Source organism: Petaurus breviceps, unplaced genomic scaffold (assembly GCF_028583685.1).
Source record: "Petaurus breviceps papuanus isolate PSGF00001 unplaced genomic scaffold, PetGlider_PUasm1.0 90977, whole genome shotgun sequence".
In the NCBI taxonomy this organism is placed as follows: Eukaryota; Metazoa; Chordata; class Mammalia; order Diprotodontia; family Petauridae; genus Petaurus; species Petaurus breviceps.
In genome coordinates this window covers 59081793-59095765 of record NW_027187391.1, presented here as the reverse complement: position 1 = coordinate 59095765, position 13973 = coordinate 59081793, and the positions used below count along the sequence as shown (strand labels likewise).

General features: G+C 33.1%; 1 protein-coding gene across 2 annotated transcripts in view; it reads right to left on the bottom strand.

Moving 5' to 3' along the window:
- Nucleotides 1–13973, bottom strand: part of MMS22L (MMS22 like, DNA repair protein) — a 162214-nt gene that overhangs the window by 106320 nt on the left and 41921 nt on the right. For both annotated transcript variants that reach the window (XM_069077189.1, XM_069077190.1), the window contains 3 exons: nucleotides 6622–6684; nucleotides 1104–1223; nucleotides 172–398 (listed from right to left, as the gene is read on the bottom strand). In XM_069077189.1, coding sequence (XP_068933290.1) covers nucleotides 172–398; nucleotides 1104–1223; nucleotides 6622–6684 — 410 coding nt within the window. The remainder of the gene's footprint in view (nucleotides 1–171; nucleotides 399–1103; nucleotides 1224–6621; nucleotides 6685–13973) is intronic.

The window sequence follows — 13973 nt, the reverse complement described above, 5'->3', positions numbered from 1 at the left end:
GGAAATGCTTTTGTGTTTGCATCTCAGTATTTACCACAGTGCATATAATAGGCAATTAAAAAAAAAATCCTTGTTGATTAATAGGTTAACTTGAAAAATATTAAAGTTGCAATATTTCCTTAAAGACATTTTCCTGAACATTCTTTTTTTAAGAAGGAAAAAGGTACATACCTTCCTTTGATTTGGTTCCAAGGATGAGTTTCATTAGTGGCTATAGCTTTTTTCATGACTTTTGCCAAAACACAAAGAAAAATGTTGTAACTACTGTTGGATTTATACAGGTCAGAGCTCTGCTCATCAGAACAACAGGTCTTCACTATTTCAAGCATAGACAAGGTTGACTTAGAAACATTTGCAAACTCTTGTAAACCAAGCCAAGGAATAGTAAAAGAACTATTCTAGAGTGGGGAAAAAAAACAAGTATTATATCTCCTGATAAAACTTCAAACTGTAAAAGACACTAAGGTCTATGAAGAATAAGAGACTGACCCTATGTCTCAACAATAACAAAACATAATGAAACGTCCAATCCACTCAGAAATTCAATATGAATAGAGGTCACCATGTTAAAAAATTGTTCAAACCCAGGGGAAAAAAAATCTCAATCTCTTATACACCATGCCAAATAACCTTCCTGCCTTCTCTGTTCCCCATCTAAGGCCACAGGATCTATGAACACATACACCATATTAAATAACCTTGGAAATAAAATATAACAACAAAACACCAACAAGTAGAAGGCCTGGAGCAAACTTTTTAGGGTTATAAGCTAGAGAGAAAAGTATTTCTTCATATCTATTAGCTTTATCTAGACTCAAAAGTATTAGTAGGAGATATAAAATGTGTGTGAATCTTATACTGGTGAAAAGATTCTTGCTTTGGTTAGAGATGATTCCACTGATAAAAGGAAAACTAAATTTTTTTCCTTATTGAAAAAAAAGATTTAAATTGTTTTTGTGATTGGCAACCTATTCCCAGAATACTTCAATGTTAAACAAATATTTACATTTTTAATGTTCTACAGCAGTTATTTGGTGCACACAAAAAAAATATGTATAGATCCCTCAACTGGGAGGACCAAAGTCTTAGCACTATTTACTCACCAGATTCTTGCTGTAGTAGTCCCACAGAATTGTAACAGCCTGAATATTGGGATTCCAGAAACCACACAGTGTCAAGCAACAGTGGAGATACATGCGCACCTGTTCTTCTAATATACTATCCTAATAAAACAAAAACATTCAATTACATGCAAGTCATGCTTTCAAACATTAACATATGCTGTCACTTCAAGTACAAAGGTTGCCATGGAATAATTTTCTCTATAAACTTTGTTACTGGTTATCTCCTTTTCATCAACAAAAAGCCACTAAGGTCCACTGGAGTGGTAAGCAAGGAAATAGGGTCTGACCACAAAGACATTGTCATTTGATAATGCACTGCAACTCCAGAGACAAATGTCTGAAGAAAATATAAAAAACAGACTCAAAGAAACTTAATCATATCCATTTCATCTTCTGCCAATAAGGTATCAATAAGGCCAAAGCATGCTTCTAAATATTAGTTTCAGAAGCTATTAATTTATCACTAATATATGCAGTAGAAAAGAATCAAAATTTCCATTCAAGAATTTTAAATGTGTCTTTGTGTGGTAATAGATAAGGAAACAAGACTAGTCAATCTACAGGAAAGAACATCAACATAACACATGTTAGTACTTAATGCCTGTTGACTGAATGAAACAAGGTGGAATAAAGGAAGATGTAATGTAAGGTGTTCATAATCTAGATATATTCAAATCCACAGGTCTTAATTAAGCTTAATAACAACTAATAATAATAGTGCTTATGTAGCATTTTAAGGCTTGCAAAGTCTCTACTTATATTATCTCATTTGATAATCAGTTTAAGGAATTAAATAAATTCATTGCAGGACAACAGTTACTCAATTTTTAAAACATAAAGATCAGTTGGGGTGCACAGAATATGAAGGACTAGCTATCTATATTTAAGAAAAGGGTAAAAAATTAGGCATATAAACTTCACTTTACTGCCTAAGGGGAAAAAAATCATAACATCAAAAATCACTCCAAGTAAATATCTTAAAAGCAAACAGGTCAGAAGACAAAGATCAATACATTATTTATAAATAAGTTCCTTCACATCAATCTACTTATGCAATTAAATAAATGACCAACAAGTTAAGAAGCAATATACATATTCTATTTTGCATTTAAGAGGGGTTTGTTTTGCTTAATATATTCATCAGCAAATTGGGAAATACAGAACAGATCACACACAACTTTTTTTTACGTATTTAAAATACAGGCATTGCCCAAGTTACAAGCACCTAACCTACAAATCTCTCATGTACATACTCTCCCCCCCAAACAAGGTTTCCATATTTCCACAAGGGCATCTGATCAACTATTATTCTTACAAATGTATTGTGCAGTTATATACAAACTAGAATTAGGAAGAAATGTGTTTCTGTAAGACTTCTTTAGTTCTGATTAGTTTTTTTCTACCCTATTATGAGATTGATCTGTGATCTCCTCTTTAGTCCTCCATATTCTCCTTTAGAATATGCCCCCTAAGACTTTTAACTCTTTGTATCTGAAGGTAGCATTGACATAGTATAGAGAAGGCTTGACTGGCACACACATAGGTTCAATTCCTGTCTCTGTTACTTGCTATTTGCATGACCATGGAACAATTCCTTTCTCTCAGAGCCTCAGTGTCCTCATCGTAAAAAAGAGATAGAAATTCCAACAGTTCCTACCTCACTGAGCTGTTGTTAAGCCCAAGTCATTCAGTAAAGGAGTATTTAAATGCCTACTATATATGAGGCATTGATAAATGCTGGGGTTATAAAGACAGGCAAACTCTCAAACTCATAGTCTAATGAGAGAAATCATGAAAAGCATCTTGCCAACTTTAACATCTATATAATGCCATGTTAACAGTATTATATATGCTACTTCATATCTCTGTGGATTGGCTCATATTTTGAATAACTGACACCGGACTCAGCTTTGGGATCCTACATCTCAAATTCTGGAGATTTAATTATAAAGTTGAAAGTTTCAATAAATATATAGATGCTTAACAATGGGACATATTCTGTTCCAGAATCATATATTTAGAACTGGAAGGCCATGATAATCCAACTTCTTATTTTCAGAGGAAACTGAGGTTAAGTGATGTAACCAAGGTCATAACAGGACCAAGGCTGGGAATGGAACCAAGGTCCTTCAATTACAAATTGAGTATTCTTTATACTCACTGCTTTGCCTCCATAATATATTTTTTATACTCATAAACTAATAAGATTCTAAAAGCCAAGCAGAATCTCAATCAGGAAATCAAAATATCCTTCTCATAAGCAAGTCCCCAAAGCAAAATACCAACTCAGAGTATATATACATACTTCTCAGAGGCAGAAAGCATCACAACCCTCATGCCTAATTAGAAATTAGCAAAAGGTGTGAATGTCTTTCAGCAAGCAAGCCTCCCCCAAGCAAACTTCCCTTAATAGGCTCCAAGTGAGGTCTATTAATGGGCGGGGAAGATCTTACATCCAATTAACGTAACAGTGTCATGGAAAGAATATTGTCTCTAGACAATAGAATCTGAATTCAAATCCTTCTTTTGACACATATTACTAGTGTATATTAGCTATTATTGTTTTTACTGAAAGAATTTGAGGACTCTTCTCCTTGAAATTAAAAACAGGAGTAGTATTCATTCTTCATGGTGTGTCCTTTTCTTCAGCCAAGAGGACAAACTACACGACCCTTTCTGTTAAGACTCTTGCAGGTAGGTTGTCTATAAAATGTTATTTTGTCTTAGTAAACTTAAGGGAAGAAAAGAAAAATCAAACCAATAAATAAAAGAAAATCTGAAATTCTTTCTCGTAAAAATAAAAATAATGCTATTTTAAGGTTGAAACAGCACATAAACAATTTAATTCTCTTTTCCCCACAGCATTCTAAATACAGCTAGCTAATTTAAAAGGACAGTTTAGTTTTAAGGTATTTTTTCACAAAGGTTAAGAAAAAAGACCCTTTTTCATCTTTACTTTGATGAGCAGAGTCCAATGATACACAATGTATCAGTAATACTCAGTAAAATTTAGTGCCTTTGTCTCGGTTTGAAAAAGAATAATTTGAAAAATATAGTTTGCTTAATTAATACTGCTTTCAAGATTCTATCAACTTTATCTTAAGACTATTGTACATTTTTGGGTGTTTTTTTTTAAGACTATAAATGGACTGTTTCACTGCTGGAGATCAAGTCAGAACATGAGGGCGGTCAGATTTTAATTTATCTCAGTGGGGAGAAAAACAGATATAATCAAAATGATACTTCTATCTAAACATATTATTTATTCTTTATGACCACCTACTGAACCCACAAAATTGGTTTCAAGAACACCAGCAAGTAGTTCTATATTACTTATGGAATATGATTTGACACAATGCAAGGCATGATGAAATTGAGATAGTATTGGAAAGAGGGGCTTAATCTTCCTAAATATTAGGAAATGGAAGATATTACACAGTTTGAGTAAAAAATCTTGCTTTGTGCTGGCTCTAGTTTCATAAAGAAATATTTACTGTACAGGCTGTCCTAAATAAAAAAAATCTAACTTATCCTTATGTCCATATATAGGAATTACACAGTGTGCTACAGAACCGGCTCTAACTCTCACCCTTATAAAAAATATAGTATTATAAAAGTTAAATCCAGCAGTGTCAATAAAAGCTTTATTATATTATTAGACATTCCAACTGAGGAGAATCTCTTTTCATGGTCGATATAGTGCCTTTCCTTGAAGGGGGGAGATGTGGTGATAGGTGGGGGAAGAGGAACAATACTTGGTAGTCATAATTTAAAGGAAAATAATGATAATAAATCACTAAAAGACTGATACAAAGTGATTTACAATCTTAGTAAAAAAAATATTATTGCTATAAGGTAGAGATGACTACATACTGTTTTTCCTGCTGTCACATATATTTACATTTTTGTTCCTCACCATGACTTATCTGTTTTCTACCTATTTCAAGATTTCTACAGAAATATTTAGAAACCTATCCATCTTCCCATAGTGCTTAAAGGACCAAAACAAAGAATCTAAGCAGCCCTTATCAACTGTCCCTATACCTTCCAATAAAGTAGTGATAAAATCTAGTCTTTCTGAAAAGAATAAAACAAAAAAAATCTTTCTTTGGTTTTAAATGAAAGCCTTTCCGTTAAAACAACAACATAAAAATACCACAAAAAAGATCCCTTGAGCCAATATCAGGTAAATGTGGTTAATAGTTTATATAAATAACACATAATGATCACATGTCAATAATTTCCAAATGTCTTAAAATCAAAGTTTAAAACTAGGTTACTATATAAGGAGTTTTAAATGTTCAAAATCAAGATATTATCAACCAAAAAAAGAACTTTTCAGGGAGCAGAGAGAAAGGTTATGAGAGTATACATAATAATAACATTTTTTAAAAAAACAACAAAACTTTGTAGCAAAGCAGTGACAAAACTTGCAGGAAAACTGTAAAAAGGTAACATCACTTCTATTCCAAGTAGAGGGTTCTTTGACATTCCATCTAACGGAGAATTCTGAGCTCTCACCTACATAATTAATAAATCTGTGTTATAACTAAATATACTTATATATTCAGCTGGCAAAACATTAATTTTTAAAAGAATTTACATATACAATTCAAAAGGGGTCTCAAAAGTCTCAAAATAAGCTATTAAACTGAATTTCACAGACTTGGTTTTCAATGCACTGGTTGAAAATAGTCTATTAACTACCACATTTCTGCTTTATTTCTCTCAGAAATTTTTAAAATCTTATTTCTTAGTAGCTAAATAATTTCTTTCCCAAATGAAAACCAACATTTGTTTCCTTAATTTTCTCAAAGGTATTACATAAAAGGCAATTTATACCATGAAAATTCAGAACAAATTTACAGAGTTACAATGCAACATATTTAAAAATGTGATGAACAGCATATTTAAAACCACTTTAAAAGGAGGTCAAGTCTGACCTCTGGGCCATGAAGCACTGCATTAACAGCTCTGCAGAAAGAAAAATGATAAGGTATGAAATGAGTGCTCAGAAACTAGAACCTTATCAGTAAGAGTATGATTCAAGCCTGTAAGACAAATTGCTCAGCAAGGCAAGTCACCTTCCTGCTGTGATGAGGATATAGCTGAATTTTCAATGCCACTATCTTCGCCCATCATGTCTCCTAGACTTGATATCCACACATTCAATGTATGGCTTACAGTTTCTAAGCATCTAGACCTTATTTTGAATATATCTTGTCAAAATAGCCAACTGGGATAATTATCTTTATCCTTTATCTGACAACTTAGTGTCAAGAAAAAAGAAATCTTTAAAGAATAGTTACTAATCTCATAAGCACTGGCTTCACCTTGGCAAAAACAAACAAATAAACAAAATCCCCCAAGAATATCTGTATGCCTCAATTACAATAACCAAAGGTTGGCTTTGTTTTGTGTTTTCTTCTATATGTATCCTATGTGATGCCCCAAAATTTAACATGCCAATATTTTTATTGCTTCTTAATACACACACCTGGACATCAGTTGACTTTTTCAATAATTCTTCTACAAAGCTCCAATTTGAATTCATTTGTTTCTGGAAAGAGAAAAACACATTTCTGAATCAAAGAAATCACCACTTCTAATAGTACATATTTAAAAAACTAAGTAAATGACCATTTTTAAAAAAAGATTTCTATTACCATAGAACCTGATTCAATGTCAATGGGAGATACGTTCTTATGTGTATCTGATTATTTTCCCCTATCATGTTATATTAGTAGATGACTGAATTGGGGAAAAAAATTACTAACTACTTAAGAATTTACACTAAAACAAACCTTCACCAAATAAGGATTCATTTTTTTATTATTTTATTTAATGTTTGAAATAACACAAAATTCTAGGGAGATATTTTCATCTCTGGTAATGTTAAATTCTAATGTATACATAAAACTTCCTATAGCTACCTATACAATTATATTGTACAGACCGTGGCTGAAATATTGCTTGTCCAAAATTATTTTAATTTTTCCAGAAACAATTAGTCCTTTTCACACTTAGATCAGAACAACAACAAAAAAAACAATTTCATGATTGATTTGCATAGTTTGCTATTCTAAACATACTTACAGGAAACTGCAGTGAAACAATTAAAAGAAGTTTATTTAACCTGATACATTGTCACACCTCAAGACACTTTAGTTCACAATGGCTGGCTTTTAATATCGGTTATTTAAAATTGAATGCTATTATGGACTATTATCAAAGGAGAAAGAAACAGACTTAGGATACAACCCATGATGACGATGTAATATACATATTTAAAGACTCCATCTTTCCCTCTTCAAGGTGAAAAGAATGGAAGTTTATTAAAACAGAAGACAAAGAAATCAAGGAATAACAAAGCATTGAACCAATGATAATTTCAGCCATTATTTACTTATGATATATGCTAGGGACACATAAAAACCTGGCTATAAATTTAACAAAGATGTGTCCTTTTATGAGCAATATTTGTTTCATTTTAATGTGATTGTGATAGAATCTAAAACATGAAACATTTGTATGAATATATTGCTATATTCATTTTTGGATTCTTAAATAGATTATAGTAATAAAATTCAGTTGTTTCTTAATGACTTAAGGTTACTGATATAAACATGAATTATTATACTATTCTATAGACTCAGGGCGTATTAAGGTAAGCCAGACCATTGTTCTCTTGGAGTTCATGTATGCTTTTTAGTTTTTCTTTCTCCTCCCTTACTGTCAGAAGACCCCTTGTTGCTATTATGACTATCTTCCAAAGCTCTTCCCCCTTCTAAATTGCTGCTTCTGGTCTACTGTGGGCTTAGAAACTAGACAGTCAAGATTATTAAAACTATGTCTAAAATGAGAATAAATAGGCATTGTGAGAGGATAGGGGGACTCTCCTCTCAGTAAAGTGTACCACACTGCATTAACATTATGAAATATATTTAACTGCTTATAGGTCTTTTTTTTTTTACTATGCATGCTTACTTCTGGGTTTTCAGTTATAGTCCAGAAAGCTGCTATATTGTCATTTTGGAAGGATAAAGTAGGACTTCTCTGACCAACTCAAACTAATTAAATATCACACAGATGTTAATATTTTGTAGTGACAGAAGAGTAAAAAGAAGCAGGAATCATACACTGGACATAAATAGTGGTGCTCATGTTCATTTAGGTGGCTGATTTAAATTAATTATTACTTTTTTTAAAATATATTTCACATAAACCTAAAGTAGGTAAGCCTCTGGTTTGAGTCTTCATTTGAGCAAAAAAGAAATATTAATTTTTGAAAAATCCATTTACGCATGTGAAATAATAAAAGTCCTAGCAAATATCAAAGAATAAAAATTTTACCAACCTATCTTTCATTCAGTACCTAGTTTTTGCTTTTTTTTAAAATCAACATTTTTTTTACAAGGAAAAACATGAGATGACAATTGCATAGGGTAACTAACAATGTGGATGATAAAATTCATAGTTTAATTTGAGTAGAATTTGTAAACCAGGAATTGATTCTTAGGTAAATGCTTGTATTCCATTTGTACAGTGTTTACTGATAAAATTTCTAATGCCTCCCCCAAGCTGCATTATTCCACTAATTAGAACTCTGCAGATGTAATACAAACATCTTGTCTAATAAAAACAGACAGATGATGTGTAGAAGCTAAAATTCAAAACAGTCAAGTACCGTTCTAATCCCAAGGAACTAGCATCTGGGTCACTACAAAATAGCGTATGCATAAAGGACAGAAATATCAGCTGTAAATTCCCTTTTTTAGGGGATGGGAGTGAGGGGGCAGTTTTAACTCAGTTTTCTGTAGCAGTAGTATTTGTTCTACATGTAAAATTATGACTAACTGGCTTCCAAGTGGTATAAAATTATTATGGAACCACCCACTTGGAGTGATGTTTTCTACTTCCAAGGCTGCTATAAAAACTACAACTGAGAAACACACTTGAGGTCTTGCATAAGCTGCATCTCTATCAGGAAAATAAAATGAATCTTCCCTTGCCCTCCATTTCTAGTCTATATGGGAGAAAGGCTCTACTCTTCTTTCAGGGTTACATTTTGCATCCTTTATCCAGTAGTCATTTCAGACATTTCCAAGAAGAGTATCACCTAGCCCGGAATAATTCTCTCTGTGGTCTGGACAGAGAAGGAAGCGTTAAAACTGACCCCTGCAATGTTCAAAAGTGGTGAATTTTCCTCTTTACACTCCATTTGGTTTTAAAATAGATGAGCAGGATTTTGAGAGGATAACATGCTCTGGGTCTGGGTTAAGAGAAGAGAAAAGCATTAAATAGAAATGTATGATAAATCTAAAACCTGAAGTATGAGAAATGAGACACCAAAGTTTCCTTATATTCTTAGACTGAAAAATTGGCTACAGTTTTCTGGTTTAAATCCATATACAGTATACATCCAAGTTATGGGAACTTATAAAATAAAAAATAACTAACCACAGCTGAAAACCTATTTAGAATGTAAAGATTTTACATTAACCTCTAGGGCAAAGTAGTCCACATTAAAAAATTGAAACACCTCTATGGATGAAACAAGACTAGAGGCATTTTTTTTCCCCTGAAGAATATATGAATAACCATTATGACTTCATATCATCCTCCTTCCACCAGATTACTGTTTAGTAGAATAAAGAATGTTTACTGCATAATCATTTCTTTTTCATACTTGGATGTGTTAAAACCATAAAAAATGGAATTTGAAGAATTTTCAAGATACTGATAACAAAATGAACCAATTATCACCAACTTAAGCTAATCTCTTTGAAAGAATGGACTAAGATATGTCTGCTTCAACTAAATACAAAAAAAGGAATTCTGTCATATTCTGTCTGAATTTTTAATCTGTTAACCTAATATTTAGATTCAATGGCATCAAGCAATTTATCTCCCTCTGACCCCCACCCCCTTTAACTTTTCAAAGAATCAGAAGATCACAGATTTAGAGCTGGAAAAAAAATTCCTAAGAGGTCACTGAGCTCAATCTCCCACATTTTACAGATGAATAAAACGAAACCCAGAGAAGTAAAACAACTTTTCCAAAGTTCTGTAGGAAGTTAGTGGCAGAGAAAATACTGAGAATTTGGACCTGGTTTCTCCTGGTTCAAATCCCATTAACTTTCCAAGATATGCTGCCTCCTTTTTCTCTGATTCATTTTATTCATCCATTAAAAAGGTACAAAAAAATGTTTTATTTCAAAGGACTGCTAAGAGAAGGAAAAGTGGTAATTCATGTGAAAATATTTTGGAAAAGTTGAAAGCACAAAATAAATGCAAGGTAGAATAATAATACTTATAAATAATAATTATTATTTTAACATTAACAATAATGATAATTGGGGGTGGCTAGGTGGCACAGTGAATAGAGCACTGGCCCTGGAGTTGGGAGGACCTGAGTTCAAATCTGGCCTCAGACACTTAACACTTACTAGCCGTGTGAACTTGGGCAAGTCACTTAACCCCAATTGCCCTGCCTTCCCCCTCCAAAAAGCAAAACAGAAACAAAAATAAAAACAATAATGATAGTAATGAAAAAGAAAAGGGAATCTTTAGAATCAATTCAGAACTCTGGACACAAAAAGGAAAAAAACACAGTGAAGAAGGTAAAGAGAAAAATAAGATAGGAAAATAATTTCACAGAAAAATAAATTCAAAAACACTGCAGTTAAGACACAAATACTTTTCACATAAAGGTAGGAATTTTTCAAATGAAGATACAAAAAAACTTTGATATTTTTAATAAAAAAAACTGAGGAAAGAGACTATACTTGGAAAATGCTAAATGTCATTATTTGTTTAAAAAAAGAAGAGGGATCCTCACTAAGTTTCCCTGCAAAATACAAAGAATAAATTCAGGACCATAAAAGATTAGTGCCTAGCACCTGTTGAATCAAACTGAATTAGTCATAATATTAATAGTATTAATAATGATGATAAAAACAGACTATCATTCCCCTCAAACCTGCCACATATGAAGGAATTATTCATTGTTTAATAGCTAACTAAATAATTGGTACCCTTGACAGTTAAAAGTTACTATTTCTTCAAATAGTGCATCAGAAGACTGTGTCTTCTATGTCTTGGGCATCTAGGTGTAGTGGATTAAGTACTAGACCTAGAGTCAGGAACTTGGGTTTAAATCAGGCCTCACAGTGGTGTGTGATCCTGGGAAAGTCAGTTAATCTCTCTGTCTCTCCTTTCTCTCTGTGTCTCAGTTTCCCCATATGCAAAATGGCAATATTAATAATAGCATCTATCTCCTAGGGTTGTTGTAAGGATCAAATGAGATAATTTTTTTGAAAGTGTTATGCAAACCTAAAAGCTATATTTAATGCCAGATACTATCATCACCATCATCAATATGATCAGAGTGCTTTGTACATCGTACATGAATTAAAAGTAGGTAGGTAGTATAGTAGATAGAATGGTAGGCCAAGAGTCAGGAAGACCTGACACTAAATTCAGCCTCAAACACTAGGCAAGTCACTTAACCTCTGCCTGCTTTAGTTTCTTCATCAGTAAAACAGGGATAATATCAGCACCCATCTCCAAGGGAGCTGTCATGCTGATCAAATAAGATATTTGTAAAGCACTTTGCAAACTTTAAAGTGCTATATAAGTTCTAGTTATTATTGTAATTGTTAAATTCTAGTTAATTGCTCTATTTATTCAAGTCACTTAAGATCTCATAAAATGATATAGGAACAGTCTTGCACAGCAATCTCAGCTGTTCTCCCATCCATCTCAAACAATTAGTGGGAGGCAGATCATGGAAGATGTATAAAAAAGAGTAAGTTAAGAAAGAACTGCAAGATTTGGAGTTGGAGGACATGGGCTTAGCTCATAGTTCTGTTACTTACTGTCATTTACTTTATGTTTGATTTTGGGCAAGTCACTTCATCTACCTGAGATTTAATGCACTTATCTGTAAAATGAGGGAAGGTTGAATTACAGCAAGGGGGTTCTTGACCTGGAGTCTGTGAACTTGATTTTAAAAAGACAAACAGATAAGACTACATAGATAAACTATTTTACTATGATTAGCTTTCTTGGGTAATCCTGTGTATTTTATTTTAATGTATTTAAAAATATAATTCTGAGGAGTCTATAGGCTTCACCAGACTGCCAAAAAAGGTCCATCACGAATAAAAATGGTTAAGAACCCCTGAATTAGATGATGTCTTAAAAGTCCTTCCAGCTCTAAATCCCATGATCAGAGAAGAAAAAAGTCAGAAGGAAAGTTAAAGACCAGAAGGGCTGAGGTTTTCAGTAAGTGGAGAAGTCATTAGAAAAAGTGTCTTTTCAAGGGATGAAGGGGATTGGAGTTGATGGGAAAATTACCAGCAATAATAGAGATAAGTAAAATTTGCTTTAGCCCCTCTCCTGCTTCTATATTCTCTGCCAAGGAGAATAATCTTTAGACTAGAAAAATAGAACAAAAAGCAGTTAACTGGGATTCATAATATGAGATAACTTGGCCCCACAAGCCTTCTTTCTGTTGCCTGATTAAGATATTCCATCTCTCAACTGTGGGCTGTGCCCATAGCTGGAATCCTCTTGCCCTCTCATCTCTATCTCTCCAATTCCACCTTCTGCATAAGGCCCTTCTTGGTTCTCTAGCTATTATTACTTTCCCCTTTCTGATTACTTTCATTGGCTCTGTACATATCTTATATGTACCTAACATGTTGTCTCCTCCTTTAGAAAGCAAGTTTCTTGAAGGCAGGAACTGTCCTAACGTCCTCAGTACTTATGTGCTTGGCATATAATAAATACCTAATAAATGCTTACTAAGTGGCTGAGGATAATAATTATAGCTAATATTTATATAATGCTTTAAGGTTTATAAAGTACTTCATATACATAATCTCATTTGCCAAAATGTTCTTAGTTACCTAAAGCCAATTACCCTAGACAAACAACATTTTAATATATTGAAAGAATTGGAGAAACAAATCCTGAACCTCAATACTGGTTATCTTTCAAGAGCCTTGGAGGATGTGCAGGCCCAGAAGTGGGCAAGTATCCTGATTTCCCCAAACAGAGAGAGAATGTGGGGAAAAAAGGTAAGAGGCAGCATATCATTGTGAAAGAGCAACTCAAGAGTCAGAAGGACCTGGATTCGAGTTTTGACTACGTCACACATTTATCTCAAGCAACCCTCTAAGTCTGTACGTTAAGTATTAATTAATTAAGAAGCACTGATGTGAATGGTATAAGGATTTGAGTTTCCTCACTAGGCAATACCTTCACCAATGAAATGACAGGCCTAGACAACTGATAGATGGAGAGATGGATAGATAAATAGAGGAATAATACACCTCAATGAACTTGATATCAATTCCTGATAACATTCTAAAAATAAATTTCTAGAGATAGTCTGTGAGCACTTACATAGAAAAGAAGCAATGATTAGTAGGCCAATATGTATTTAAGAAAAATAAATCTTACTAGGAAATTTAACATCTAAGTAAATAGAAGGAAGTTACTGTGGAGCAGTATCAAGGGGAGGGGTAGTTGTGATGGGAGAAGTAAGATTTATAGATACTATTGAATAATTAGCTTATGTCTCTGTCTTGGACTACCAAATATTAATCAAGCTTTGCCCCACAAGAGGCCAGAGAAGTAGAGAGCAAATTCTGGGGAAAAGAGGCAAACTGAAAGGAGATGTCATTAAAAAACTGGATTTCACTTTCTTTCCTTGTGTCTTTGTCTGCTTAATAAATAAAGGTGTTTGAAATCCAGCACAAGTTAAAGAACAGGCCACATGTAATTGATATCAATTAACCAATAAGCAATTAATAAGCTTTGTGGCAGGCACTATGCTAG